The sequence below is a fragment of the Squalius cephalus genome, assembly GCF_949319135.1.
Source record: "Squalius cephalus genome assembly, chromosome: 13".
NCBI lineage: Eukaryota > Metazoa > Chordata > Actinopteri > Cypriniformes > Leuciscidae > Squalius > Squalius cephalus.
Genome location: NC_137134.1, coordinates 7,010,675 through 7,037,978, shown reverse-complemented (window position 1 = coordinate 7,037,978; position 27,304 = coordinate 7,010,675). Strand labels below are relative to the sequence as shown.

Sequence of the window (27,304 nt, the reverse complement as noted above, 5' to 3'; positions counted from 1 at the left end):
CTCTAGCAACCAACCATAACCTCTTAGTAACCACAAAACAATGCAATAAAAACACTGACAACACATTAGCAGGGGCTTAATGCAACCACACACTGATGGATTAAAATAAAAATTAAAAATTAAAACACCAGCGCAACTGCTTAGCAGCGCCCAAGCAACTACCAAGAACACCCTAGCAACTGCATAACAATGCTCTAAAAAACTTTGAGAAAACTTTAGCATCTGCAGTAACTGCAAACAAATAAATAAAAAATAAATAAATAAAAAAGCATTAAAACTGAGATCCTCCTAGCAACTGGGTAACAATGTAAAAACTTTAGCAACTGTAACTTTTGTAACTACTGTAGGAACTGCTTAGCAACATTCTGGCAACCACCCAGAGCACCCTAGCTACTGCATAGAAATACTCTAAAAAACACGAGAACACATTAGCAACCACATAGCAATGCGCTAGCATCTACCCAGAAGACACTAGCTACTAGCATAACAACATTCTACAAACCACTGAGAACACCTTATCAACCCATAATACCATAGTAACTGCAAAAGCAATGCACTAAAAACACAGAGAACACTTTAGCAACTGCTTAAACACACTGGCAACCACACACAACACCCTAGCGCCGGCATATAAATGCTCTACAAACCACTGAGAACACCTTAGCAACTCTCAGTGTGATACTGTTAATAATTGATGAATCATTTTTCAGTTTATGCATGCACCACATAACCCTGTTTTATAAGTGCAATATTAGTACAAAGAAAAATGTTATGTTAGCTGTTTTAGGTTGAATTATTTTTCGGCTCGCTGATTATGATATTATATAAATGCTATTAACACACTTTATCTGCTAAATAAAAAAAATAAAAAAAATTATGGTCCAATTAAATTATTATAACTTATAACTTTGCCTTTTCACAAAATCCAAGCCATTGGCTGTTTCATGCCTACTTTGTGGGCAGAAACAATCAAACAATCAACAATAACATTTCTTTTTATTGAGATTCGGAAACCTCTCTGATTGGGTCCCAGGGGGTTGTAAATAATACACACAATTCTACCATTATATCTAGTGTTACAACATAACAACCTGACACAAATGCTTCTGTTTTTTTATTTTGTTGATAAATGGCATATTAAGCAATTAACAATTTATGGAGGGTGGGCATCCACTGGCAGAAACATTAAAAGGGCACTTATGTATCTGAGTGAAATGGCTCCTCAACCATGAAAAAAATGTAGTCTAGGACTGGATTTTGTCCATCAAGAATTGGTTGTGGTTTGCTTTAGGTGGATCTCAAGTGTTGCCCCGCCCTTGCGCCAGTAAACACCTAAAAAAAATAATGAAGTGCATGTACAAATCATTTATAATACTACAATATCTCATAAAAAAATAAATAAGAATGGTCAATTTTGATTTCATGGTGAATTTAAGAGATCTTTGATGTGTGTTTTCTTTTCAAAATGTTGTAAAAGTCGAAGAAAAAAAAAAGTAAACAATCTATACTTAAGTAAAGTATTAAAACATTACAAAAAAAGTTAAGTACTATTTAAATACATAAGTATTTATACTTCCTTATCTCTGGCTGAAGTGCTGTATGTAATAAATGCATTAAAATGCATGAATGCCATATGCATAAAATGTAAATGTAGTATGAAGGAGTTCCTCAGGGTTCACTGCTGAGCCCTGTAGAGTTCGGGAACTTTACCCAGCATCCTCTTCGCGCTCAACATGGAGGAATTGACGGTGGAGGTCCGTGGCTCCAATGGAGCTTATTATAAGGTAAATACATTATTTTACTACATTATCTTCTACTTCACGCTCGCATTTGTCTCTTAAGACAGTATGGATGGTAAAACCTTCAAGAAAATATTGAAAAACGAACTGTATCATGTACTTTCAACGCTTATAAATAGTAATGTACTGTACTCAGTGTCTGCTAGCCGTTAGCCGCTTAGCAGCCGCGCGAGGATGTTTAAATAATCAAAACATTACACCATGTAATGCTAAGTTTTATTTAACCTCAACTACATACTAAAGAAGTTTACATTAGGAGAAACTGAGCTTTAAGCCTCGAATAATTTACTTTTGATTTCACTTTGTTTATCTGCTGTTATTGAACATTACATAGGAAGGCGTTCGGTTATGTCGTCTTTTAACGATTTATATTAATTGAACCATAACAAATGCTTAGATAAAAAATAATACTATCTAAATACCAACATAAAAGTCAGTAATTGGTCATTGTTGATCATCAAGCCTGCCATCGGTCATGTTCGTTAGATTTACTGTTATTGTGTTGAAGCACACAACCTATTAACCTTCAGGATACATTTATAATGCACATAAATCTGTTTATTTGAACAAGTGTGATTGCGTTTCTCAAATGTAGGTTTAGTCAAGCTAAAAAAAAAAATGCCAGGAAGCTCATATTCATATTTAAGGTGTGGTCAGACATGATCAAATCATAAAAGCAGCTTGTGTTCTTCCACCAGATGATTTCACTCTCAAGAAAATTCAAAGAAATCTATTAGTTTGAGTCGTATTTGTACAGTCCTATACACAAATATGTATTATTACTTTCCACTTAAACTATATCTTAATAAACACATGTTGTAAGTGTAGTTGAAGTTATTATTCTGTCTCCATCTCATCCCTCAGTCATTTTGCTGTGCTTTATCAGCTGTCGGCTTTCCATCGCACCTGTCATCCACACTAAAGATATTTTAACACCCGTCTATTTTGAGATGAGCTTTAAGAGATACCAACTTCCATTTTGGAGCCAGTTGCCATTGAGAGGCAGTGCCGACCAGTTAGTTGATCTTAAGTAATGAAGAAACAGTTTGTTTTTATATAATATCAATTTAATTTGGTAACACGTCTATATTTTAGTGTCCTTGTTACATGTACTTACCATAGTAATAACAGTAAATTATACATAATTACATTGCAGTTAACCCTCAAACAAACCCTAACCCTATAGTAAATACATGTAGTTAATAAATATTACCAGTACTTAAATATATAATTACACTGTAACAATGACACCTTAAAATAAAGTGTAACCTTTAATTTGATATTTGATATACTACCTACATATTAAACGAAACAGTGCTCCTTTTTTTGTAACATATTTACATTTTTTATTAATCAAACTACTATTTATTAAAACAAAATGCATTGTGAACGTATAACCACACTTCATACAAACAAGCTCTCTGACGTAGATTCATAACAGTGTCATTTGTATGTCGTACTTTATGTTAATAAAGCTGGTAAAACATAATTATAAAGTCTTTATTTAGTTTAAGTCTTTTAAAGTGTTTGTATTTTATAAATTGTTTATTTCTTACATTTATTCGGTGGTGCTTATTCTTTTTATCTCATAACTTTCAGGCAAGTGTTATTTTTGTATTATTTATTTACTATTTTTGTTTTTATTGATTTTTCTTAATATTTTCGTTTTAATTTGAGTTTGTTTTAATAATTTGGATGTTTTTATTATTATTTTGATATATATATTTTGTATTTTAGTAACTCATTTCTGTTAGTTGCCAAGACGACATTTTTAATTTTCATTGAAGTTCGTCATCTAATATTTCTTCATTTTATTTCAGCGTTATTTCAATTATCGATAGCTATTTTAATATTTTTAGTATAACACTGAGTGCAACAGGATATTCAAAGAGAAAATGTTTCAGTTTTTAATTTTCTATTTAGGTTTAATTTATTTTTATTATGTTGGTTTGACAAAGTTATAATTCAGTTTTTGTTTTTGTTTATTTATTTCCAGTAGTTATAGCAGAAAATGCAACAAAGAAATGTTGCTTTTTGTTTCAGTTTTTAAATATCTATGTTTAATTTATATTAGTATATATTTATTTCTAATGTATTAGTTTTATTTCATTTTAGTGCTTAAAGTTAGCCTAGTTTGCAAGGCAACATTTCTATTTTTTGTTAATTTTTTTTGTCTAATATTTTATTTTATTTTTTAATTTAAATAGCTTTATTTTAATGAAGAAAATGTTTTATAATTCTAGTGTTAGTTAACCATAATAACCCTGTTTTGGACAGCACAAACTTTTACAAGTTGTATAGTAGCATTAGTGAATTCTCACTCACACTTTTTGTGTGTGTGTGTGTGTGTGTGTGTGTGTGTGTGTGTAATAAATTATTTTAATAAATGGTCTTGTTTACTTGTTTACAAATATTCAAATAAATAATAAATCTTATTATTCCAGGGCTTTGTCAAAGATGTTCATGATGACTCTCTCTCCGTTTCGTTTGAAAATAAGTGAGTAGAAGCCAATACTTCACAATCATGAAAATGTGAGAGAAATATGAGATGAGCATAACTATATGAAAATGATTTTCTCAGCTGGCAACCTGAAAGACAAGTCCCCTTCAGTGATGTGCGGTTACCTCCTGCTGATGGCAAAAAGGAGATCACTGAAGGAGAAGAAGTGGAGGTGAGGAAACATGTTTATTACTAGTATTGCACTGTATTTCACAGCCATAAACTCTTAACAAGCGTGTTCTGCTGTCCAGATCTTCTCGCGAGCGAACGAACAGGAGCCCTGCGGCTGGTGGCTGGCTAAAGTGCGCATGATGAAAGGAGATGTGAGTGTACATGACTCGCTCAGTTAACTTTCGCTTTCTTCTGAAGATCTCTGAGTTCACTTTCACTTTTGTTTCCTGCAGTTCTACGTGATCGAGTACGCCGCATGTGACGCAACCTACAACGAGATAGTAACGTTTGAGCGTCTCCGCCCAGTCAACCGCAATAAAGCTGTGACGGAGAACACGTTCTTCAAGTGTTCTGTCCCTGTCCCGGACGATCTCCGTGCAGCGTGAGTCCTGTTTGGACACATCCAGCACTATTGCTCTAATGTGTAGAATACAGTCATAATTAAGACACCAACATTTTGTGGTAACTGAAAAATGTTACACAAATTATACTTTAGGAGAAAAATTAGGAAAAAAATTTGAAAAACAAAATGTTTTGCCTATAAAACTAATTTCAGGCATGTAATCATAAGAATTGGATCATAAATTGTAAAAAGAAGGTATTTTTGTAGAAGTATTATTTTTTTTGACGTTTTTGTTACATATTTCCCTCTCGCTTCTGTTGAAGAGAATGACTGTCAGAGCCATAACCTTGTGGGCAGCAAAACATTTTCTGATCCTCTCTCATTGTTCCCTGTTGCTTCTTTTATTAAGCAACTACATGTACTTACTATAGGGTTAGGGTAGGATTAGGGTTTGTTTGAGGGTTATTTGCATGTAATTATGCATAATTTACTGTTATTACTGTGGTAAGTACATGTAACATATGTAACAAGGACACCGTAAAATAAAGTGTTACCAAAAAAAATTATATATACAGTATATATAAATAGAAAAGGTATTTGCGACATTTTATCTTACAAATCTGACTTTTTTTCTCAGAAATGTGTGAGAGAAATTGGCTTGGAAAATTACTTTACGAGTCTTTCGAAATTACGAGTTTATATCTCGTAAATGATGTTTTTCTTGCAATTGCGAGTTTATATCTCTTAACTCAGATTTTTTTCTCAGATTTGAGTTTATATCTCTTAACTCTGATTTTTTTTCTCAGATTTGAGTTTATATCTCGTAACAGATTTTTTTCGCAGAATTGCGAGTTTATATCTCGTAACTCAGATTTTTTTTCTTAGAATTGTGAGTTTATATCTCGTAAATTACGTTTTTCTTGCAGTTGTGAGTTTATATCTCTTAACTCTGATTTTTTTCTCAGATTTGAGTTTATATCTCGTAACAGATTTTTTTCGCAGAATTGCGAGTTTATATCTCGTAACAGATTTTTTTCGCAGAATTGCGAGTTTATATCTTGTAATAGATTTTTTTCTCAAAATTGCGAGTTTATTTCTCGTAACTGATTTATTTTCCGAAGAATTGTGAGTTTATATCTCTTAACTCTGATTTTTTTTTTTTCTTGCAACTGCAAGTTATATAATAATTATGTAATTATATTGCAATGCAAAATAGTGTGAAGTCTTCTGTTTCTTTAAGCAGAATTATTTTTTTCCTTTGATTTTGGGGCAAAATGTGACCTGCTCATATATTATAGTTCATCTGTGCTGATGCAACAATATTGGTTAAAACCATGAAGTAATTTCTTCATTGCTCATGTTAGATGTGAGAATGAACAAGCCCACAAGGATTTCAAAAAGGCGGTTGGAGCCATTCGGATTGTTTACAGCCCGGAGCAAAGTGAGCTGATTGTGCTGGTGAGTCCCAGTTGACCATAGCACTTCTGTAAGTGGGTTTATGACGAAAGCTTAATCCAGGTTCTCTGCACTCCACTAGTCCATGAGCGAAGCCACCGTCAAGCGCGTCTCCCTGCTGAGTGACATGCATCTACGGAGCATCCGCACCAAACTCATGCTCATGTCCAGGAACGAGGAGGCCACCAAACATCTTGAGGTACATCAGCTCTCGTGTCTAGTTGATTATTAATGTGGGGCTTTTCACACCGCACTTAACCCTGTGCATGTAATGTAAATCCAAAATATATGAATAAACTGTGTTATTTTAGTGTCATTGACATGACATACTACTATAGGTTTTTTTTAAATTTTAGATTAGATTTTTTTTTCAAGTTTTAGTTATTTTGTATGTTTTTTCATTTAAATTATTTTAAATATTTATTAGTTTTAGTAATCTTAGTACTAAACGAAAGTTAAACTTAGTTAAACTAAACGAAAATGAGAAATATTACTCAAATAAAATTAGTTCGTTTTTTCCCCCAAATATTTTATTTCATTTCAAGTAACAAAAATAATTTACGGTTTGTTTTTGTTTTAGTTAATGATAATAACCCTGAAGTTATTATACAATATACAACACTCAAAAAGTTATGTTAGTACTAAACGAGAGTTAAACGTGGTTTTAGTTAACAATATTAACTCTGCAGTATACAACTCAAATGTTATGTTAGTACCAAACAAAAAGTTAATCTAAACGAAAATGAGAAATGTTGCTTTGGCAGCGGTTAAAAAAAGTTTAAGTAACTAAAAAAGTTTTTTAATATTTTGCTTTAGTGAACGATAATAACCCTGCAGTACTCAACTCAAAAAGTTATGTTAGTTTTAAACGAACGTTTAACGTAAAGTTAAACTTATTTTAAGTGATGAAAATAGTTTTTAATGGTTTTAGTTTTAGTTAACGATAGTAACCCTGCAGTACTCAACTCAAAAAGTTAATGTTAGTACTAAACGAAAGTTAAACTAAACGAAAATGAGAAATGCTGGTTTGGCTGCGGAAATTAAATCGTTTTTTATTTGACTGTATTTCAAGTAACAAGAATAGTTTTTTTTTATGGTTTGTTTTAGTGAACGACTATAACGCTGCAGTGTGTAACTCTAAAATGAACTTGGATTTACCAGTGAACATGAGCATGTGTCTGTGTGCGTGTAGAGCACTAAGCAGTTGGCCTCAGCGTTTCAAGAGGAGTTCACCGTGAGAGAAGACCTCATAGGTCTCGCCATCGGCAGCCACGGCAGCAACATTCAGCAGGCCAGAAAGGTGCCGGGAGTGACCGCCATCGAGCTGGACGAGGAGACCCGGACCTTCAGGGTCTACGGAGAGGTGCGTACGGGGTCGTTTCGTCAAACAGGGCTCCTTGTAAATGGATACAATGCATTTCTAAAATTCTTTCTTTACAGAGTACAGAGGCGGTTCAGAAAGCAAGAAATTATCTAGAGTTTCTGGAAGATTCAGTGCAGATTCCTCGCAATCTTGTTGGTATGCATGTTTTTTCTTTTAGAAACCTTTATTTATATAACTGTATTTCAATTACCTCAGATAATTTTTTAAATAGTTTTGTCTTAGTTAACAGGAACAACTGAGTGTGCAACAGGGCATTTTGTTGAATTGTTGAAATAAAAAAAATTTGATTGGAGGAACAATTATATTTCAATATTTTTGTGTTCCCCCGAGAAACGTTGCGTTCGCTCACAAAACTTGTGATGGAAATATGAGGTGTGAGGAAAAACTATGTTTCAGTGCTTTTGTGAGCAAACGCAAAGTTTCCTGGGAAATGCAATAGTTTGCATGTTTTTTGGTAAATATTTAATGTCATATTGAATTTAACCATCAAAATTGTGTTGGCATCAACGCATTTTCCCTTTGCAGGGAAGGTTATCGGAAAAAATGGCAAGGTCATCCAGGAGATTGTCGATAAATCCGGTGTGGTGAGAGTGCGCATCGAAGGCGACAATGACAACAAACTCCCCCGACAGGAAGTAAGACACCCGAGAGTAGCACAAAAAAGCGAGTCAGATGAATGTATACATATTATATAATGATAATGATACATATACATAATGATAATGCATTTTTATAATTTTATTAAACAGGGAATGGTGCCATTTACATTTGTTGGAACGAAGGAGAGTATCAGCAATGTGCAGGTTCTGCTGGAATACCACATTGCTTACCTGAACGTGAGTATGAGAGACGCACACAGCCGGCGTGTTGACGAAAGGCGTCTGGTGTTTGAGGAGCTCAAGCGCTGGTTTGTGTCGTGCAGGAGGTGGAGCAGCTGCGACTGGAGCGACTGCAGATCGACGAGCAGCTGCGTCAGATCGGGATGGGTCACAGGCCTGGCCCAAACCGGCCCGGCGATAAGGACAAGGGCTACGCCACTGAAGAGAGCAGTACTAACACCACCCTGCACGTCAATCGCTCCTACTCCGGCAGGGGCCGCGGACGCCGGGGGCCCGGATACACGTCTGGCTACGGTAGGGCTTCGGTTTTAAAAGCTTTTAAAAACAGGTCATGTTTCACCCCAAATTCGAGGCTACTCGAAAAAGGCTACTTTTTACCTCTGGCCAAATGGGCTTTCAATAAAATTTGCCCGCCTATGCAGTAGAAAGGTGGAAATAAACATGACTAGAGAGAAAACAGAAGAAAGCCTGTTGTCTTCCCTTTTGCCAAATAGGTTGGGAAACTTCAATAGAGGGAATGCATTGACGTCACTTTCCCGCCGAAACACACTCCCTCAGCCGGACTGAGTGGCAGAAGAGCTGCTGCATGATGTGATTTAACAGAGGAAACTGTGGAAACGCGAGTTAAACAAACGATTACCAGTTTAAACTAAAGGTTGGACTCGATATATAAGTGTTCCTTACAACTTACCAAAGATCCAGTGATCCGTGGATATTGACACGCAGCAGGAACATGTTTCCTGACATTTATATGAGCCTGATTTCCACACCGGGGAAATACATACAGCAAATGTGCATGTGAACGCTTTATATAAATACAATATCGGTCTGAATCCGGCTGATCACTTATATCAATGTTATATATGTCGTCATATCGTCCAGCCTTAAAACTTGTATAGTTTTTTGTCAGTGTTTATTTAAAAGCATCCGATTATGCAGAATATACAATGGTATTTAATTGAGGAGTTGCCAGTACAATATACAACAATACAATATATAGGGTATGATTTTACCCCAAATGCAGCATATTGACACAAAATGATAACAGCACTTTTTGCTGCCATCTTTTCCTTAGTTAATTTATAGTGTCAAATAAACATGAATGAACATCAGAAGGACTGTTGTTTTAACCGCGGAAAGACGTCAGTACACACCGTTATTCAAATTCAAATCCACCGACGTTAATCTTCTAACTCTCCTGACTACTTCGTCAGACAAAAATGGCGGATTATGATTGGTCAGATCACCTGTCAATCAAACTCCCTGCGAAGGGTGAATTGACGTTAATTTAAAAGTGAAAGTAAAATGCAGTTTTGCTTTTAAATTAGCGCCAATTCGGGGGTGGATTGCTTGAATGGTGAGTTCATTAGCCTATTATTATTAATGAAAAGCACAACAACAAAACAGATTTCGCTTTGACACCAAATACTCCGCCATCATCGTCAGCTCCTCGCTCTCGTGATTAATGAAATCTGACTCCTGCTGCTGCTGGTCTTTGCTGCGACTCTCGTTCAGCTCACGATTTATTAAGCAGAAACGTTCAGTTTTTTAAGTGTGGTGTCTGTTCTCTAACTGAACTAAATGCTTCTGAACACCGGTAACTCCGTCAACACAGACTATCGTAGCAAGCCTAGTGTCGACTTGTATTGTTCCCAGGTGCAAGAATTCAAAGAGTAAACGTTACTTTGGGTTTCCAGTGAAGGGTCCAGCGCGTTGTAGACGGCGGCTAACACTTTCACGTTTTCATCCCTTTCAGGCACTAACTCCGAGCACTCGTACGCCTCTGAGACGGACTCTGAGCGTAAGGAGGAGCTGAGCGACTGGTCCCTGGCGGGAGAGGAGCCCGAGCGTAACCCCAGACAGCAGAGAGACAGCAGAAGGAGGCCGGGAGAGGGCCGGGGCAGAGCACGAGGAGGACCTGCAGGCAGAGGCCGCGGATCGGGACGGGGGGCGTCCAACTCCATCAGCTCAGGTACACATTAAAGCTGAACGCTGCTTATTCAACAGCACACACATTGTTGTGTTTGTTTGCTTGGTTTTATTGTATTGATATGATATTTGTATTTTTATCATTTAAATTTTGCCATGAAAATAGCCTTAGATGCCTTTTAGGGCCCTATGAAATCCATTTTTTTCGTGTTTTTATTTGAATGGTTTATTAAAATTTTAAAGGGGGGGTGAAATGCTCATTTTCACTCAATCTCCTGTTAATCTTGAGTACCTATAGAGTAGTATTGCATCCTTCATATCTCCAAAAAGTATTTTGTTTTATTATATTAATAACAGAAAGATAGACTGTACCGAGTCTTTCCGGAAAAAAACGAGCGGCTGGGGGCGGGCCGTGTGGGCGAAGCTTAGTTGTGCTAACGCACCGAGCTAGTGACAACACACAGAGACATTTGTTCAGTTCAACAGTTTTACTCACCGTCCGGTTCCAACGCACGACCGCGAATCTTTATCATTGCGACTGCTCGATCTGGGCTTTGTTTATAAAACAATCATCGTCGAAATGCAGGGAACAACAGTCTTACACAACTCCGTTTATGCTCAGGAAAACAAACTCCATCCACGGGTTCCTTAACGCCGGGTTCTTTGGGAATCTGTGCAGGGTTGTCTTGCCCTGGCAACCAAAAACACACTTCTTTGGTGACATTGACTTCCCAAAAGCCGGGCAGGGCGCTTTGATGGCGAACTGCTTTCACTCTCTTGCTCTGGTCTACGAGTGCGCGCGCGGCCGCGATCTTACCGGAGAAGTGCCCTTAGGACCCATATAAGGAAATTCCGTTACATCTGACGTCACACATACCCATACTCGAAAAAAACTTTCCGAAACTTGTGACAAACCGGAAGGAGTATTTTTGGAACAAAAATACTCCTTCAAACGTACAACTTAGTTTTTGAAACTTTGTCCATGTTTAGCATGGGAATCCAACTCTTTAACAGTGTAAAAAACTCAGTATGCATGAAATAGCATTTCACCCCCCCTTTAAGTATTAAAAAGCAAGTCTAATCATTTAATTTTATTAATAATAGTGACCAATGAAATGTTTTGTTTTTTTCCTTACAGAAATTCTCTGGATTCTGTGTTTTATGATTTATTACGAACTTATTATCAAGAATAGTGGTAATCAAATGAATGCATACAATTGTATTATATTAGTATTAAATATTTGTATTGTTGTTTTCATGTCAGTCCTGAACGATCCCGATGGAAACCCATACAGTCTGTTGGACAACACTGAGACTGATCAGACGGCAGACACAGATGCCAGTGACTCCCAGGTGAGCGTTAACCGTCGCAGACGCTCCCGCCGCCGCCGCACCGATGAGGACACCACCGTCATGGACGGCATGAGCGAGTCCGACAACACCTCGCTCAGCGAGAACGGCCTGGGTAAGGATTTACTGCATCAGTCATGTGATGATTTCATTTGATTGATTGATTAGAGCTGCTGTTTCTTGAACATCAAATCATATCAGAATGATTTCTGAATGATCATGTGGCACTGAAGAGTAATGATGCTGAAAATACAGCTTTGACCACAGGAATAAATTATATTTTACAATATGTTCACATGGAAAACCGTTATTTTAAATTGTAATAATATTTCACAATTTTAATGTTTTTACTGTATTTTTTGACCAAATAAATGTAGCCTTGGTGAGCAGAAGAGACTTCTTACAAACCCAAAATATTTGAATAGTACTGTATGTATCATCACTTGCATTATATGTAGGATTTAATTGAATTTTGATGAAATATTTGATACCTAAATGTAAAATTCAACAATTAATATATATATACACATGCTTAACAAATGTATTAGACCACCAGCCAATGTAAGGTTTGTGCCTCAGCTGCCTTAAACTAACAGTATTCGTGTTTTTATATTTCTATAATGGTTAATCCACCAGTATATATCTAAGCTCTTCAGTCTCAGTCAAAGTCTGGACTTGAATCCTATTGAACAAATTTGGGATTTAGTGGATTCAAAGATAGAACGCACAAAAGTTTCATCAAAAGCAAGTCTTTGGGAACAACTAGTATTGTAGGAACAACTATTTGGAAGTCAATAACAACAGAGACTGTGGAAAATTACTGTACGTACAAACAACGCTAGCAAGAATACAAGCTGTTATTAAGGCCAAAGGACGAATTAAGTTATTTTTTGGTTATTATTTGTGAATAAGGACTATTTAGGTGTTTATTTGCCTAATAAATGAGAATTAATTTTATTTAAACAAGAATTTGACAGATTTTTTTTATGATTTATACTGTTATTATGACAGATTATATATTATACAATTAATGGGTAACACTTTAGTTTAGGGTCCAGTTCTCACTATTAACTATTTGCTTATCATCATGCATATTACTGGGATATTGGCTGTTTATTAGTACTTATAAAGCTCATATTAATGCCTTACTCTGCATGATCATACCCTTAATCCACCCAATACCTAAACTTAACAACTACCTTAACTATTAATAAGCAGTAATTAGGAGTTTATTGAGGCAAAAGTCGTAGTTAATAGTTAATGGTGAGAACTGGACCCTAATCTAAAGTGTGACCAATTAATGCTCTAATTTTTTTGCAAAAAGTAATTGGTTGCCAATTAAAATGGTCATAAATGTTTAGGTTTTTATGTAATTAATAACACCGGGACCGATTCCACAAACTGCAACCTGCTCAAATGGCTTTTTCCAAAACGGCTGTCAGTATTTAAGGTCAGGTTTTGCACCGATGTTTTGTAGATGAAGCTGAAGCTAAACAAGAGCGGCGCAACCGTAGCCGTCGCCGTCGCCTCCGCCCTCCTGAGGAGAGGCAGCCAGGTAACGGTGTGAGCTAACACTGCGTTCAGACAGGTAACGGTGTGAGCTAACACTGCGTTCAGACAGGTAACGGTGTGAGCTAACACTGCGTTCAGACAGGTAACGGTGTGAGCTAACACTGCGTTCAGACAGGTAACGGTGTGAGCTAACTGCGTTCAGACAGGTAACGGTGTGAGCTAACACTGCGTTCAGACAGGTAACGGTGTGAGCTAACACTGCGTTCAGACAGGTAACGGTGTGAGCTAACACTGCGTTCAGACAGGTAACGGTGTGAGCTAACACTGCGTTCAGACAGGTAACGGTGTGAGCTAACACTGCGTTCAGACAGGTAACGGTGTGAGCTAACACTGCGTTCAGACAGGTAACGGTGTGAGCTAACACTGGGATCCTGTTCAAGCCAGTGCTAATACAAACTGCATGGCATTGAACGCCAGGCCTTTGAACTCAACTAGAGCTCACATGATTCAACATGCCAGATCACAACTAAAGGTTTTTCCTGAATGAAGTTATTTTCAGACGTTTGCGTGAAATAACGTAAAAAAATTATCTTTTTCTAGAACTTTTAAATCCGTTGGTTACACAATTGACCGTTCGCAAAGACCCGCCCCCTTTAGTTACTGTTGCTATGTCCGACAAGCCACGCCTCTCTCACGCCACACCAGGTTCAACACACTGAGACAGGACAGACCGGGTTACTTCTGATACCAAACAAAGTCTCACCTTTCAATTTGGTCATTTATTAAAGAAATTTAAACAATAAATAGCGTTTTGTGTCTCTTTAATGTGTCTGACAGATCGCTCAGTTAAAGCTGCTCGTGAACCGATCATCTCTTCCTTCTAGTTCATTTATAGCATCAAATAAACATGAATGAACATCAGGAGGAATGTTGTTTTAACCGTGGAAAGACGTCAGTACACTCCGTTATTCAACGTTCAAATCCTCCAACGTTAATCTACTAACTCTCCTGACTGCTTTGTCGGACAAAAATGGCGGATTATGATTGGTCAGATCGCCTGTCAATCAAACTCCCTGCGTATGGTCAATTGCAAATAACATTGGTTTATAAAGCTGTAGGTATATGGCCTAATATGCATGGTTGATGTAAATGCATGTAGGTTTGTCTTTTACCTTCTCAACCTAGAAGAGTCAGTCCAAAAGCTGTCCTTTTCCATACAGTTAAAGTGAATCTTCCTCTCCACCACAGCTCTCCAATCTCTGCTCGCCACATCACGTATCGGATCAGGTTTAACAGCGCAGTCTAGGGTTTCCCGAAACTCGCATCCAGCTGGGAGGGCGATTGAGATTTGAGAGCTCCGGCAGAGGAACATTTCCAGTGCTAAACGTTTCACCCTCATTTAAGAATCATAAAGATCTTTTGGGAATTGAATCATTGCCGTATCTCTTGCAGTTACTGTGGCGGACTACATATCACGAGCTGAGTCTCAAAGCAGACAGAGAAACCCAAGAGACCTGAGGAAGAACAAGAAGGACATGGTGACTCTAGATTTCTTCTTTCACATCTCGCTGTGATTTCAGTTGATGAACAGGGATGGACAATATTTATATCTAATAAGTAATGCTATTTAGGCATATTATTAGTTGCATATGAATAAATATGATTAAGAATGTTTATAATTTTATTATAATTTATTTTAATATTGGATGATATTGGATATTTAATTATTTCTGCTTATTTAAAGTGATTTTAAGCGATAGATTATGACAGAGTTACAATTTAAATACTATTTTACTGTTTTTTTTTTTTTTTTTGTCCATCACAATTTCGAAAGGAATATTTATTCATTTTTCATGCAGTACATTGTCATGTGTTCAGGGTCATTATAGTTAACTAAAGCTAAAAAATAAACATTTTCATAACCATCCCTTTAAGTTCACTTTTTTAAAACGTTCAGCAGTAATCTGCCAGATCAAACTGAAGTCTGTGCTCTAAAGCATTCAAGATTTACCATCAGGTCTATCCTCAAAAAGTGAATAAATGGACTATAAATACAGCGTAAATAGAATTTAGTATAAAAAAAAAATACAAAAATACTAAATACTAAATAAAAATCATTATCAAACAAAAAAATAAAACATTCATTTCATTGACACAAAAATAAATAAAAATTCTTTCATTTTTGACCGACAGCGAAGAGCACCCTTGTTCGTTAATCGCCACAAACACCTGGGAAGAGTCATGGTAACACCGTGTCGTAACCAGACGTGATGCGATAAGATTCCAGCAACAAATAATTTGTCTGTCCACACTAGACGCGACTGCAAGATGCGTCAAAATCAATCAAAATGCACAGCCAATCAGAACAGCATGTAGGCGGAGTCAGCCAATCAAAACAGCATGTAGGCGGAGTCAGCCAATCAGAACAGTGTGTGGGCGGAGTCAGCCAATCAGAACAGTGTGTGGGCGGAGTCAGCCAATCAAAACAGCATGTGGGCGGAGTCAGCCAATCAGAACAGTGTGTGGGCAGAGTCAGCCAATCAGAACAGTGTGTGGGCGGAGTCAGCCAATCAGAACAGTGTGGGCGGAGTCAGCCAATCAGAACAGTGTGTGGGCGGAGTCAGCCAATCAGAACAGTGTGTGGGCAGAGTCAGCCAATCAGAACAGTGTGTGGGGGCAGAGTCAGTCAATCAAAACAGCATGTGGGCGGAGTCAGCCAATCAGAACAGCGTATGGGCTACAGCTGGTGTGTGGTGGGCGTTCTGGCGCAATATGGCTGCCGTCGCATCATCCAAGTGGATGCTGCACATTGGTGGTGGTTGAGGAGATTCCCCCATCTATGTAAAGCGCTTTGAGGTCTCTGAAAAAGCGCTATATAAATGTAACGAATTATTATGAATTATTATTATGGGCGGAGTCAGCCAATCAGAACAGCGTGTGGGCGGAGTCAGCCAATCAGAGCAGCGTGTGGGTGGAGTCTCGTGGCGAGTGTGTGGCACCAGAGAGTAATCTTGACGGCACTCACAAGAAAATGGACAAGTGCTACATAATCAAATTCACAAATATTACACCTTTTAAACATTATTAAAAACACACAGAGTTACTAAAACAGTCTTTGCCAAAGAATACACTTGTTTAAACACAGTTTGAACGTTCTTGTTTCCATTTGTTTAATTTCAAGATCTGAGGTGAATTATCCATTGTTGCTTTTACAGACACAAAGCTGGAGCACTAAATGATATTCAGAGTCACATGACACGCTTTTAACATTAAATAAACCACATAAACAGCACCTGAGATCATCATCGCCACACTTTGTGTGTGTTGTTCCAGCGCGACGCCAGAAAAACAGAAACCGTTTCTAAAACAGGATCGTCGCGTCTGGATAGCACAAACACTCGGAAAAATAGCTTTTATCGCGTGTCGTGTGTAGTTAGGATACGGTGTAAGTCATTGGTGTATTTGTGTTTAATCTGTGTCCTGTGCTCCTCAGGCTCAAGTGGAGTTGATATCGGAGCACAGCCCCGCTGAAGCTGAGGCTGTGAGCAACGGCCCCACCAAAGCAGACGATCACCAGAGCCAAGCCGTCGTCAACGGACTCTCCTAATCACTGCAACTCCTGACCTTTACAGTTTTACAATAGTGCTTGTACAAGCTTGCCAAAGATAATAGACGTACGGACTTCCACATTCTCGATTGCACTTTTCAGTTCCTTCGCAATGGAACAGATAATTACAATGACAAAAAAAAATGATGAGATGACAAAAACAAAACAAACACACAAACCTAAGTCACACTTATGTTCCTGATCAGATGTTGTGCCTTCAGAGCGTAGTTTCAACATGACGTTGGCTGGCTATAGAGAAAACGAAACGGAAAACAAACAAACAACTTGTCTGAAAGACTCCCAGACATCCTTAGCTGCTTTTTGTTACGTTTTAATATGCAACCACTTCTTTGCGAGGGGTTATGGGGGAAAAAGGATGTTTTGCACTGAATAGTCATTTCTTGACCTTTAGAATAATGTTAGTCTGGAAACTGGTCTGCTAACTCTGTCCATTTTAAATGCTGTATGTAAAACACTTCCTGAACGATTGAATTTGGGTTTCATCTTTGGCCTGTTGGGTTGTAAGGGTGGCAACCCAGACTGTTTTGCTAAAGGAGCCTTTTTTTTGGGGGTTTATTTATTTTAAAATGTACAGTATTTAAAATTAACTAGGCAGTTGTTTTTAACACTAAGCTGTCAGAACTTCTTAGCTCGCAGATTGCAAATTTGGACTACTGAAAAGATCAATTTCCAGATGTTCTGTTCTGTAAACTACGTTCGTTAGTCTTTATGGGTTTTTTTTTAAAGATCATTCTGGTTGTTTGATGTGCAATATGTTTTGTATGCAGGTAGTTCATAAATAAACATTTGATCTTCCAGCCAACCTTTCAAAGTTGGTGTATCTATTGCTTTGTTCTTTCCTTGTCCAACTTTTATTTGGAACATATACAATCTTCATATACAAAATTTCCAATTTCTCAGCAATTCAATTGATGATTCTTTCAGTATTGGTGAGGACCCACACCCCATAATAATCCTAATTATATTTAAAAAAATACTTGGGGCAATATTTGTATCATTCATTACATTTACCTGCAATTACTTTGTTCTGAATGTGTATATGTATTTTACACCGGTTGATTCAAACTGAGAATTCAAGAGTCTTTTTGACTGGTTCATTTAAAAGAACTGGTTCATAAGAGTCATTGACTCATGAATCGGACTACACTGATTCATTTAAAAGAAATGGTTCATAGGAGTCATTGGCTCATGAATCGGACTACACTGATTAATTTAAAAGAACTGGTTCATAGGAGTCATTGGCTCATGAATCGGACTACACTGATTAATTTAAAAGAACTGGTTCATAGGAGTCATTGGCTCATGAATCGGACTACACTGATTAATTTAAAAGAACTGGTTCATGAGAGTCATTGGCTCATGAATGATTCATTTAAAAGAACGTTCATAGGAGTCATTGACTCATGAATCGGACTACACTGATTCATTTAAAAGAACTGGTTCATAGGAGTCATTGGCTCATGAATCGGACTACACTGATTCATTTAAAAGAACTGGTTCATGAGAGTCATTGGCTCATGAATGATTCATTTAAAAGAACTGGTTCATAGGAGTCATTGGCTCATGAATGATTCATTTAAAATAACTGGTTCATAGGAGTCATTGGCTCATGAATCGGACTACACTGATTAATTTAAAAGAACTGGTTCATGAGAGTCATTGGCTCATGAATGATTCATTTAAAAGAACTGGTTCATAGGAGTCATTGGCTCATGAATGATTCATTTAAAAGAACTGGTTCATAGGAGTCATTGGCTCATGAATCGGACTACACTGATTCATTTAAAAGAACTGGTTCATGAGAGTCATTGGCTCATGAATGATTCATTTAAAAGAACTGGTTCATAGGAGTCATTGGCTCATGAATGATTCATTTAAAAGAACTGGTTCATAGGAGTCATTGGCTCATGAATCGGACTACACTGATTCATTTAAAAGAACTGGTTCATGAGAGTCATTGGCTCATGAATGATTCATTTAAAAGAACTGGTTCATAGGAGTCATTGGCTCATGAATCGGACTACACTGATTCATTTAAAAGAACTGGTTCATAGGAGTCATTGGCTCATGAATCGGACTACATTGGTTCATTTAAAAGAACTGGTTCATAGGAGTCATTGGCTCATGAATCGGACTACACTGGTTATGCTGTACAGTATTGTATAGATTGTTGATTTGCTCATTGAAACTTCAGAACAAAAGATGGCAAATTGACCGTTTGACTTGACTGTTCACACTGGTGAAAGTGGCCCACACTGGAACTGAATTCAGATTAAATGTGATTTCACAACAGGTTCAAGCTGGTTACATGGATTCACTGCGTTGACCAACCGAAAGTTGCTTGGTGTGAGCCGTCAAACACACATGATAGTGGCCCACATTGGAACTGAATTCAGATTAAATGTGATCTTGCTGTTCACACTGTCCTAATCAAAAGGGAATCAATCTGATTTGGGTCCACATTCAGCTCAAAAAGGAGATCAGATGGAGATGACAACATGGTGTTTAATGATCAGGAAATAATTCAAGTGGCTCGTTCAAACATTCGATGAAGGTCTAATTCTTTGTTTGTCCATCAAGTAAATCTTTAGCCTCGTTGATTTTTGTGGCCAGATACGGGGATCCACCTGCCGAAGAAACCACACGACAGCTCAGAGGAGGTCAAACACGGCAGAGTTTCTCTGTTATGATTAAGCTACGGCAAAATAAGAGTCCCTAGGGAAAGGCTCACCTCGGTCAGGATGGTTTAAAATCATCAGTTTTCTGTGTGCCTGTGTGATCTTGCTTTTGTTAGCGGTAGGACTACAGGAAAGAGAATGAAAACCTTAAGAAATGCACATGGGTCAAACTTTGGCTTAAAATGATTTGAATTACATTTATAAACATCTATCAAGTTTATGGCTCAGAAAGCAGATTAAAAGCCCGTTCACACAAAGGATGAGAAGTTTAACTAAAGTTTTAGTAATCATTCTAGTTCTCCGAGTCCACGCTTCAACTATAACGATAATGACACAGAGACAATATCGTTGCAATCACTTTCAGAATGTGTTTTTCCAGCTGATGAATTATAAAAACATTGACAGCCCCACTTTAAAGAGTGCGAGCATTTAAAGCATCAGACGATAAAACTGTGGCACACTTATAATAAAATGCACCGATTACAATTTTCTAGGCCGATTCTGATTTCCGATTTTTCATTGAGTTTGACCTGCCGATACCGATTTGAGCCGATTCCGATTTAATTTTTTCTAACCACTTTACAACACACACAAATATTTATTTTCTATCTTTTCTTTAATAGAACATCTTACATTTTGCATAGAACATAGATCATTTTTTGAACAGATAATCACTAGAAAATAGAACTATATAAATTACTCCTGGTGTGGGAAATACACACACACACAGGTTATATATACACACACACACACACACACACATATACATACATATATATATATATATATATAGCCTTGCAGTATAAAGATATTTCTATAATTTCTGTCTAGCTTACTTTATTTATTTTTTATAATCATAACCATACTTGCAACCAAAACTGAATAATGAAAACAAGTTTAAATGGGTAAATCTTCTACAAATATTTTTGAGTCTTCGTTTTCTTTTCTGACATACTGGAGTTCTTGTTAAAACACACTAGACATGCTTATTCTGTGCATTTTGAGCACTTTTTGTGTGAATTCATTTTTATTTTGTCCATCAAAAGTGTGCTTTCACTTTATTTGAGCGTGAGCAGCGCAGCAAAAATAGACTCGGCGCCGAAACCCGCGCTTCACTGCTGCTCACGCGACGCTCCTGCTTGACGCTCGCGCTGCTCTTGCTCGCGGTGTGAATGCACTCATTGATTAACATGCACGCCGGAAAAAAAAAATGCACTGCTCACGCGCCGCTGACATTTGCGGTGTGAAACGGCCGTAATTTACGAGGTTCCTAAATGTGCGTTCCGTGTGCACGTGTGATGCTGATGTTGCGCGTTGTTAATCATGCGGCGCCCGAGTGCATTTGACGGCATAAAATCGGCATGTCAGACTGACCGGCCGGTCGCCGGTCATGGCCGATCACGTGAAAATCGGCCAATTCCGGTCACCAGCCGATCAATCGGTGCATCTCTAAATAAAACAATAGTATTGTGTGTTGAATGCAAGTTATCTTTATCGTTTTTGATGTAAACGGGTCTTAGCTATAACTATAAAGTTATAATAATTGTTCTAATTCTATGGCAACGTCCACACCACAGCTATAATGACACAGGAACGGTATCGTTGGAATCACTTTCAGAACGTCTTTTTTCCCGCTGATGAACGATAAAATCACTGACAGCCAATCACAATCCATCCTACTTTCTTCCATCCAAGCATTTAATTGGCAGCCGACAAATGCAGCATGCGCTTATAAAAAAACAGAATGTTAACGTGGACGCAAATATATAGGGTTTCGTTCTCATCACAGTGTTGAAACTGCACTTGTAAGTCTATTACTAGCTGCTGATGCTGGTCTTTTATCAATACTTATACTTGATCTTAGTGCAGCATTTGACACCATTTCACATCCCATACTTTTGAGCCGGCTGGAATCTACTGGAATTACTGGTATGGCTTTAAGCTCACGGACCGCATTCAATTTGTACAACTTAAAGGGCACCTATTATGCAAAATTCACTTTTACATGGTGTTTGAACATAAATGTGTGTTGGCAGTGTGTGAGCAAAACCACCCTAGAATGATAAAAATCCACCCAGTAGTTTTTTTACAATCTCAATAAATCATAAGCACTGTCTCAGAATGAGCTGTTCTCAGATTCGGCGCAATGTGACGTAGAATTGAGCAGGCCCCTCCCACGACTGTTGAGTGACACTTCAGTTTGAGCCTAGACCCGCCCTGAGTGAGCTGGACACAGAGTCCGCCATTGTTCGACGCTTGAGCCGCTGTAGACAAGAATGTCTCCTAAGCGATTGAGGTGTGTTGTTGATGGATGTAAGAATGAACATAGCAGTCTTCATTTACACCCGTTGTTACTCAAGGATGGATCTGTACTGTTAGTGATCAAGCTTACACTCTCCGGAGCAACAGGCCTAACGTGACTGGACACGGAAGAAATGATAGAGCGAGCGCGCTCTTTATGACAGCTCATCGAGTCATTTTACGGATATAAGGTTTACCAGTTTATTTAGCACCCACTGAAAAGGTGTGTATATTTGTTTACTGTTAGTTGTAACGAGTGTTTTGTGTACTTCGCTGTGTATGTTGTTGATAATGAAAGGGAGAGAGAGAGAGAGAGAGAGAGAGAGAGAGAGAGAGAGAGAGAGAGTTTATGGATAAGACTTTAATGCGCACTTCTTATACTATGTTTATTCAGCTCTTACAGAGATTCTCTGGAGTAAAACTAACGCTCATCTTTTGTGTGATGTACAATAAACTTCACTGAACTCATCAGTATATTTTGGTCATCATTCGGACGGGTTTTGCTACAGCAGGCTTGTATTAGTGGATAAAAGCAGATGACAAATAAGTTATAACCATAATTAAACTAAACTATACCTGTTCTATGTCCATACAGCATATATTCTCTGGCTCTGTGGGCATTATTGTCCGACTCCGAGTCGAAATGAACACCGCAACTGAGAGTTTCTGTTCTGATATTATCAGATGAGATTGTTCTGACTCTGAGCGCGAGCTCATGAAGCTCCGCCCCCTGTGCCGTGCAGCAGCAGTTAATTTGCATTTAAAGGGCACACACTAAAACAGCGCGTTTTTCTGAGCCCCAAAAAATTACAATTTAAACATGCTGTAAAAAATTATCTGTTGGGTATTTTGAGCTAAAACTTCACATACACACTCTGGGGACATCAGAGACTTATTTTACATCTTGTGAAAAGAGTCATAATAGGTGCCCTTTAAACAGTTTAAATCAAAACCCACCTATGTTGTCACTGGTGTTCCCCAGGGTTCTGTTTTAGGACCTCTTCTGTTTATTATTTACCAATTGGCAGCATCTTTAGGAAATATGATATTAATTTTCATTGTTATGCCGACGACACCCAACTTTATCTGTCTTCTAAAACTTCTTCAAAGTTTCCCTCTTCTGCTCTTGGTGAGTGCTTAAGTGAATTAAAAAATTGGTTTTCGAGTAATTTTCTAAAATTGAACAGTAGTAAACCTGTAAGGTGTCCTAAAGGCGCCTTTTAATAAAATGTATTATTATTATTGTTTAAGTTATCGATCTTAATGCGAATGGGCCTTGTGTGTACAGGTCAGTACAAAAAAACAATGAAAAACAGTGCAGCGTAATGCAAAAATTGCATTCAAATGTGGCGTAACAGGGTTGAAGAAGCACTCAAAATTGAACTTTAACAGCTGTAGATATTATCTGAGCGCAAATGAATGGCCGTTCGTAAAAACAACTACACTGTAATTGATATATATATATTCATATTCCACACGGATATGTAACAGGGTTGACCCTAACATGGTGGAGATGTAAAGTAAAAAATGCTGGTAAGTAAAAAAAACTGAAAATGCAAAAAATATCTGTTAGGATCAGCAGCTGATCTTAAAGTTTTAATGGTTTTCTCTTGAAATTTTGCCTAACAGGGTGGAAATACATTTGAATTTATTAACATCTACATTAACATATGTTTAAGGCTCAGAGAGCAGATTAAAGGCCCGTTTACACCAAGGATGATGACTATATCTATAAAGTTTGAATAATTCTTTTAGTTCAGTGAGAATAGCAGAGTCCACAACTCTGCAAGTTTTTTTTCCCAGCTGATAAATGATTAAAAACATTGCCAGCCAATCAGAATCCATCCACGCACGAGCATTTAAAGCAGCAGACGACATGAGCAGCGCTTAGAATAAACAGAAGGTTAAAGTGCGTCAGTGTCGACGCAAATATATATGTTGTTATGGTTATTGATCTTAATGGGAATGGGTCTTGTGTGTACATGTCTGTATAGCGCAGGTGTACATAAACAACAATGGAAAAGCAGTGCTTTCGGAAGCAGATTTGAGAAATAAAGGATCAAATGTGGCGTAACAGGGGTTGAAGAAATGCTCAAATTTCAACTTTGTCATTTGCATATATTCTCTGATTACAAATGACTTTTTAAGAACAACTACACTGTAATATATATTCCACACGGACGCGTAACAGGGTGGACCCTAACATGGTGGAGATGTAAAGTAAAAAAATGCTGTTAAGTAAAAAAACTGAAAATGCAACAAAAAATATTCAAGAGATCTGCAGCTGATCTTAAAGTTTTAATTGTTTTCTCTTGAAATTTTGCCTAACAGGGTGGACATTTGTAGACACTAGGTGGATATTAACAGGGTGGAAAGCAGTGAGCAGAAAACATACTATTTTTTAATAAAAATTATTGGAATTAAAAAGGAAAATGTTTAAAAATTTGTTTTCATTTCAATTTTAGTTAAAGTATTAATTAGTGATTTTGCTGTGCATTTTATTTTTTAAATATGTCTACATAGTTTTTTTTAAAGTAATTTCTATTTTAGTTATTTCAGTTACATAAAGTTAAACTAAATAAAAACAAATGTTTATTTTTAGTTAACATTTTATTTCAAGCAGCATTTTATGAGTTTAGTTAACTATAATAACCATGGTTTTAATGTTTAAATAATTGCATTATTTTTGTGTAAATAAACACGGGCTACATCTAAACTTAAAACAAGCAACTGTAGTATGTAATATGATATTTTTGCTCGTTGATGAATATGATACTGTTTATGAAAACATAGACTACCTGACGCCAAGAATAAGGGAAGCTTCTCTCCTGTTCATCTTTGGCTCAAACCCGCCTCTGTAGTATCCGCTACCGAAAGCCTGTCACACATATACAATATGCATGAGTTTACAGAGATAAAGTATGGATGGATCATAATGTGAGAAATATAACTTGCAGATTTGGATGCTTCCAGAGCTTGTTTCACTTGCGGCTCCATATGTTTCATGGCTTGCATTGCATAGCGACCTGTGAAAGTGGGCCAGATAGGAAACAATCAGGCTTAATTAATGCACAGATGGAAATGTATAATGTTCCTGTGTAAATTGATCATATTTCGCTGGAGTCGTACCTGCAAACCCTGCTGCTGCCAGGGTAATGCCCACGGCCACCATGGTACTGGCCTACAACACACAAAACAATAACCCTTGATTGAGCAATTTGCATTAATTGAGAGGCAATTTGCATTATTCAGTGCAACAACCACACATCAGACCCGTCAATCATAAAACATCCCTTATACAGGTTATTTCTCATCCACTGCATTGATTACACGCATCATAATCATATCTCACCAATTTACAGTATCAGACAATATCACACCAGATATGGTTGTCCAACCAGACTGCAAAAATGTCATGTTTTACATATAACATATTAAATAAACCTATACTACGTTTAAAAAAAAGCAAAGAAAACACGGGTTTTGAATGTAATTCTATCTCAAATAACTCTAAACATGAATGATTTGCTCAGGCTGTCAGTCAGTAACAGCACTGAATGTCACTGTCAGTTAGCAATGCGCTAATGCTACCTTTCATTTTCTATTCAGTGACTTGATAAACGCTCCAGAATTACGCCAGACGCCGGGGTTAAAGTGAAGGAGGAAATACTTGCCATTTTCTCTGCTAAGACCCTGTGTTGTGATCGCTTATAGTTATAACTTTAATCATAACTGACTGCTAAATGTCAGTCTCATGTGTTGTTGTTATGTTCTGAACTTCAGACAGCGACCTGCCGCAAAACAATGGCCGCAAAGCGCGAACCTGCGTCGTAAAACGTCGGTTGCAAAAGCAAGCTGGGTCTCGTAGGTTGCAGAAATGTGAAGGTAACCATAATATTAATGGTATTTATTAATGATAAGCTGAGATTATTTCAGTATCTGTCCATTTGAAAACGGCCTGTTTGTATAAAATATATCATATAGACTAAGTATATTATAAATAGCCTACATACTTTCTATATGAGCTAAATGAAAAGAAAAAAACAACAACCTTTAAACAGACGAAAGTTATCCATATCATCAGAAGTACTACTTTACAAAGGACTACTTTATGAGTGAGTCTCTTATTTCACTGGTCATGTTTCACCCAACATAAATTTTAAGGCACAAGACTTAAATATTCATTACTGTTATGCAAAAATCCCATTCCCATTATATAGTGCAAATAGTGATGGCAGTGTCTACACACACACACACACACACACACACACACACACACACACACACACAAACACATTAAAAAATACACACTCACGCACACAAACACATACATAAACACACTCACACACATTCATTCATACATACATACATACATACACACACACACACACACACACACTCAAAAATACACACACTCATGCACACAAACACATACATAAACACACTCAAACACATACATACATACACACACACACACACACACACACTCACACACACACATTCAAAAATACACACACGTTCAAATACACTCACACACACATATACATAAACACACACACACACACACACACACACACACACACATACTCATACATACACACACACATTCAAAAATACACATATGCACATAAACACATAAACACACTCACACACATGATATTTCATTGTCATTTCTGTAATGATTCAAAAAAATAATAAAAATATAATTGTATTAGTTTTTTTCAAATTTCTTAAACACAATTTCTGAAAGTATGGCTCTATTTCTTGAAACTCTACAAACAAAACCACAAAACACACACACACAACATGCAAAACATCAGACATCTCTTGCAAAATCAAACACTTCATTCAAAACTATTTAAACTCTTCCAAAAATGTTATTTTTGCGAAGTAACTCTACACACAAGCATCAAATGATTAGCCACTCACACGCCAAACGACACACAGATGTGTGTACACTACAGTATGTGCACAACTGATGAAGTTTACACAGTTATGGATCTGAACTAAATCAATGCTGAACTGACTTGAGCTGAATAATGACACTATTGGCTTGTTACAACTAGTTTACAGCAGAATTTGAATTTGTTACTATTGTAAAGCTGCTGCGAAACAATCTATATTGTATCTCTTGTATTTATGTGTGTATATATACATATATACATATATATTTACACTATAAACAGAAATTTAAGTGTCATAATTTGGACTTTTCATCTCATAATTATGACTTTGCTACACGATCAAATAATTTTATTTCGTAAAGCGTATAATGTGCTTGCAGTTTTGCAGACTCGGTCTGAAGATTCGGTGCATGAGTGAATGGTTTCACCGGGTGAGCCTTCAGTTACACTTTTAGTGTCTAAGCAATTTGAAAAAAAAAAAAAAAAACTGTAATACATTCGTAAAAACTAT

At 37.1% G+C, this 27,304-nt stretch overlaps 3 protein-coding genes across 9 annotated transcripts in view; 2 read left to right on the top strand and 1 right to left on the bottom strand.

Annotated features, from left to right (window-relative positions):
* Nucleotides 1-1,683: 1,683 nt before the first annotated feature.
* fxr1 (FMR1 autosomal homolog 1) lies at nucleotides 1,684-17,067 on the top strand. 3 transcript variants are annotated; one of them, XM_079889684.1, is made up of 17 exons: nucleotides 1,684-1,784; nucleotides 4,244-4,296; nucleotides 4,381-4,471; nucleotides 4,551-4,622; nucleotides 4,704-4,852; nucleotides 6,178-6,271; nucleotides 6,351-6,467; nucleotides 7,461-7,631; nucleotides 7,709-7,787; nucleotides 8,178-8,287; nucleotides 8,402-8,488; nucleotides 8,575-8,785; nucleotides 10,248-10,463; nucleotides 11,685-11,885; nucleotides 13,248-13,325; nucleotides 14,735-14,820; nucleotides 16,776-17,067. In XM_079889684.1, the coding sequence occupies exons 1-17, from the start codon at nucleotides 1,734-1,736 to the stop codon at nucleotides 16,887-16,889; spliced, it is 1,980 nt and encodes a 659-aa protein (XP_079745810.1). In that variant the 5' UTR covers nucleotides 1,684-1,733; the 3' UTR covers nucleotides 16,890-17,067. The 3 variants fall into 3 exon arrangements, with proteins under 3 accessions (XP_079745810.1, XP_079745811.1, XP_079745812.1); XM_079889685.1 differs by lacking the exon at nucleotides 13,248-13,325 and having other exon boundaries at nucleotides 1,700-1,784; XM_079889686.1 differs by lacking the exons at nucleotides 13,248-13,325; nucleotides 14,735-14,820 and having other exon boundaries at nucleotides 1,705-1,784.
* Nucleotides 17,068-19,397: 2,330 nt separating this feature from the next.
* On the bottom strand, nucleotides 19,398-25,703 carry dnajc19 (DnaJ (Hsp40) homolog, subfamily C, member 19). The gene is made up of 6 exons (XM_079889687.1): nucleotides 25,564-25,703; nucleotides 25,019-25,070; nucleotides 24,845-24,915; nucleotides 24,688-24,767; nucleotides 19,642-19,712; nucleotides 19,398-19,537 (listed from the first exon to the last, which is right to left on the bottom strand). Exons 1-6 carry the CDS (start codon nucleotides 25,564-25,566, stop codon nucleotides 19,467-19,469), a joined length of 348 nt encoding a protein of 115 aa, XP_079745813.1. The 5' UTR covers nucleotides 25,567-25,703; the 3' UTR covers nucleotides 19,398-19,466.
* Nucleotides 25,704-25,714: 11 nt separating this feature from the next.
* The window catches only part of LOC307169207 (uncharacterized protein), a 157,102-nt gene continuing 155,512 nt past the window's right edge, over nucleotides 25,715-27,304 (top strand). For 3 of the 5 annotated variants that reach the window (XM_079889691.1, XM_079889689.1, XM_079889688.1), the window contains exon 1: nucleotides 25,729-25,774. The gene's annotated coding sequence lies outside the window, so the exon portion shown is untranslated. Of the gene's footprint in view, nucleotides 25,775-27,304 lie in introns of all 5 variants that reach the window. The other 2 variants (XR_013823067.1, XR_013823068.1) reach the window with 1 other exon arrangement.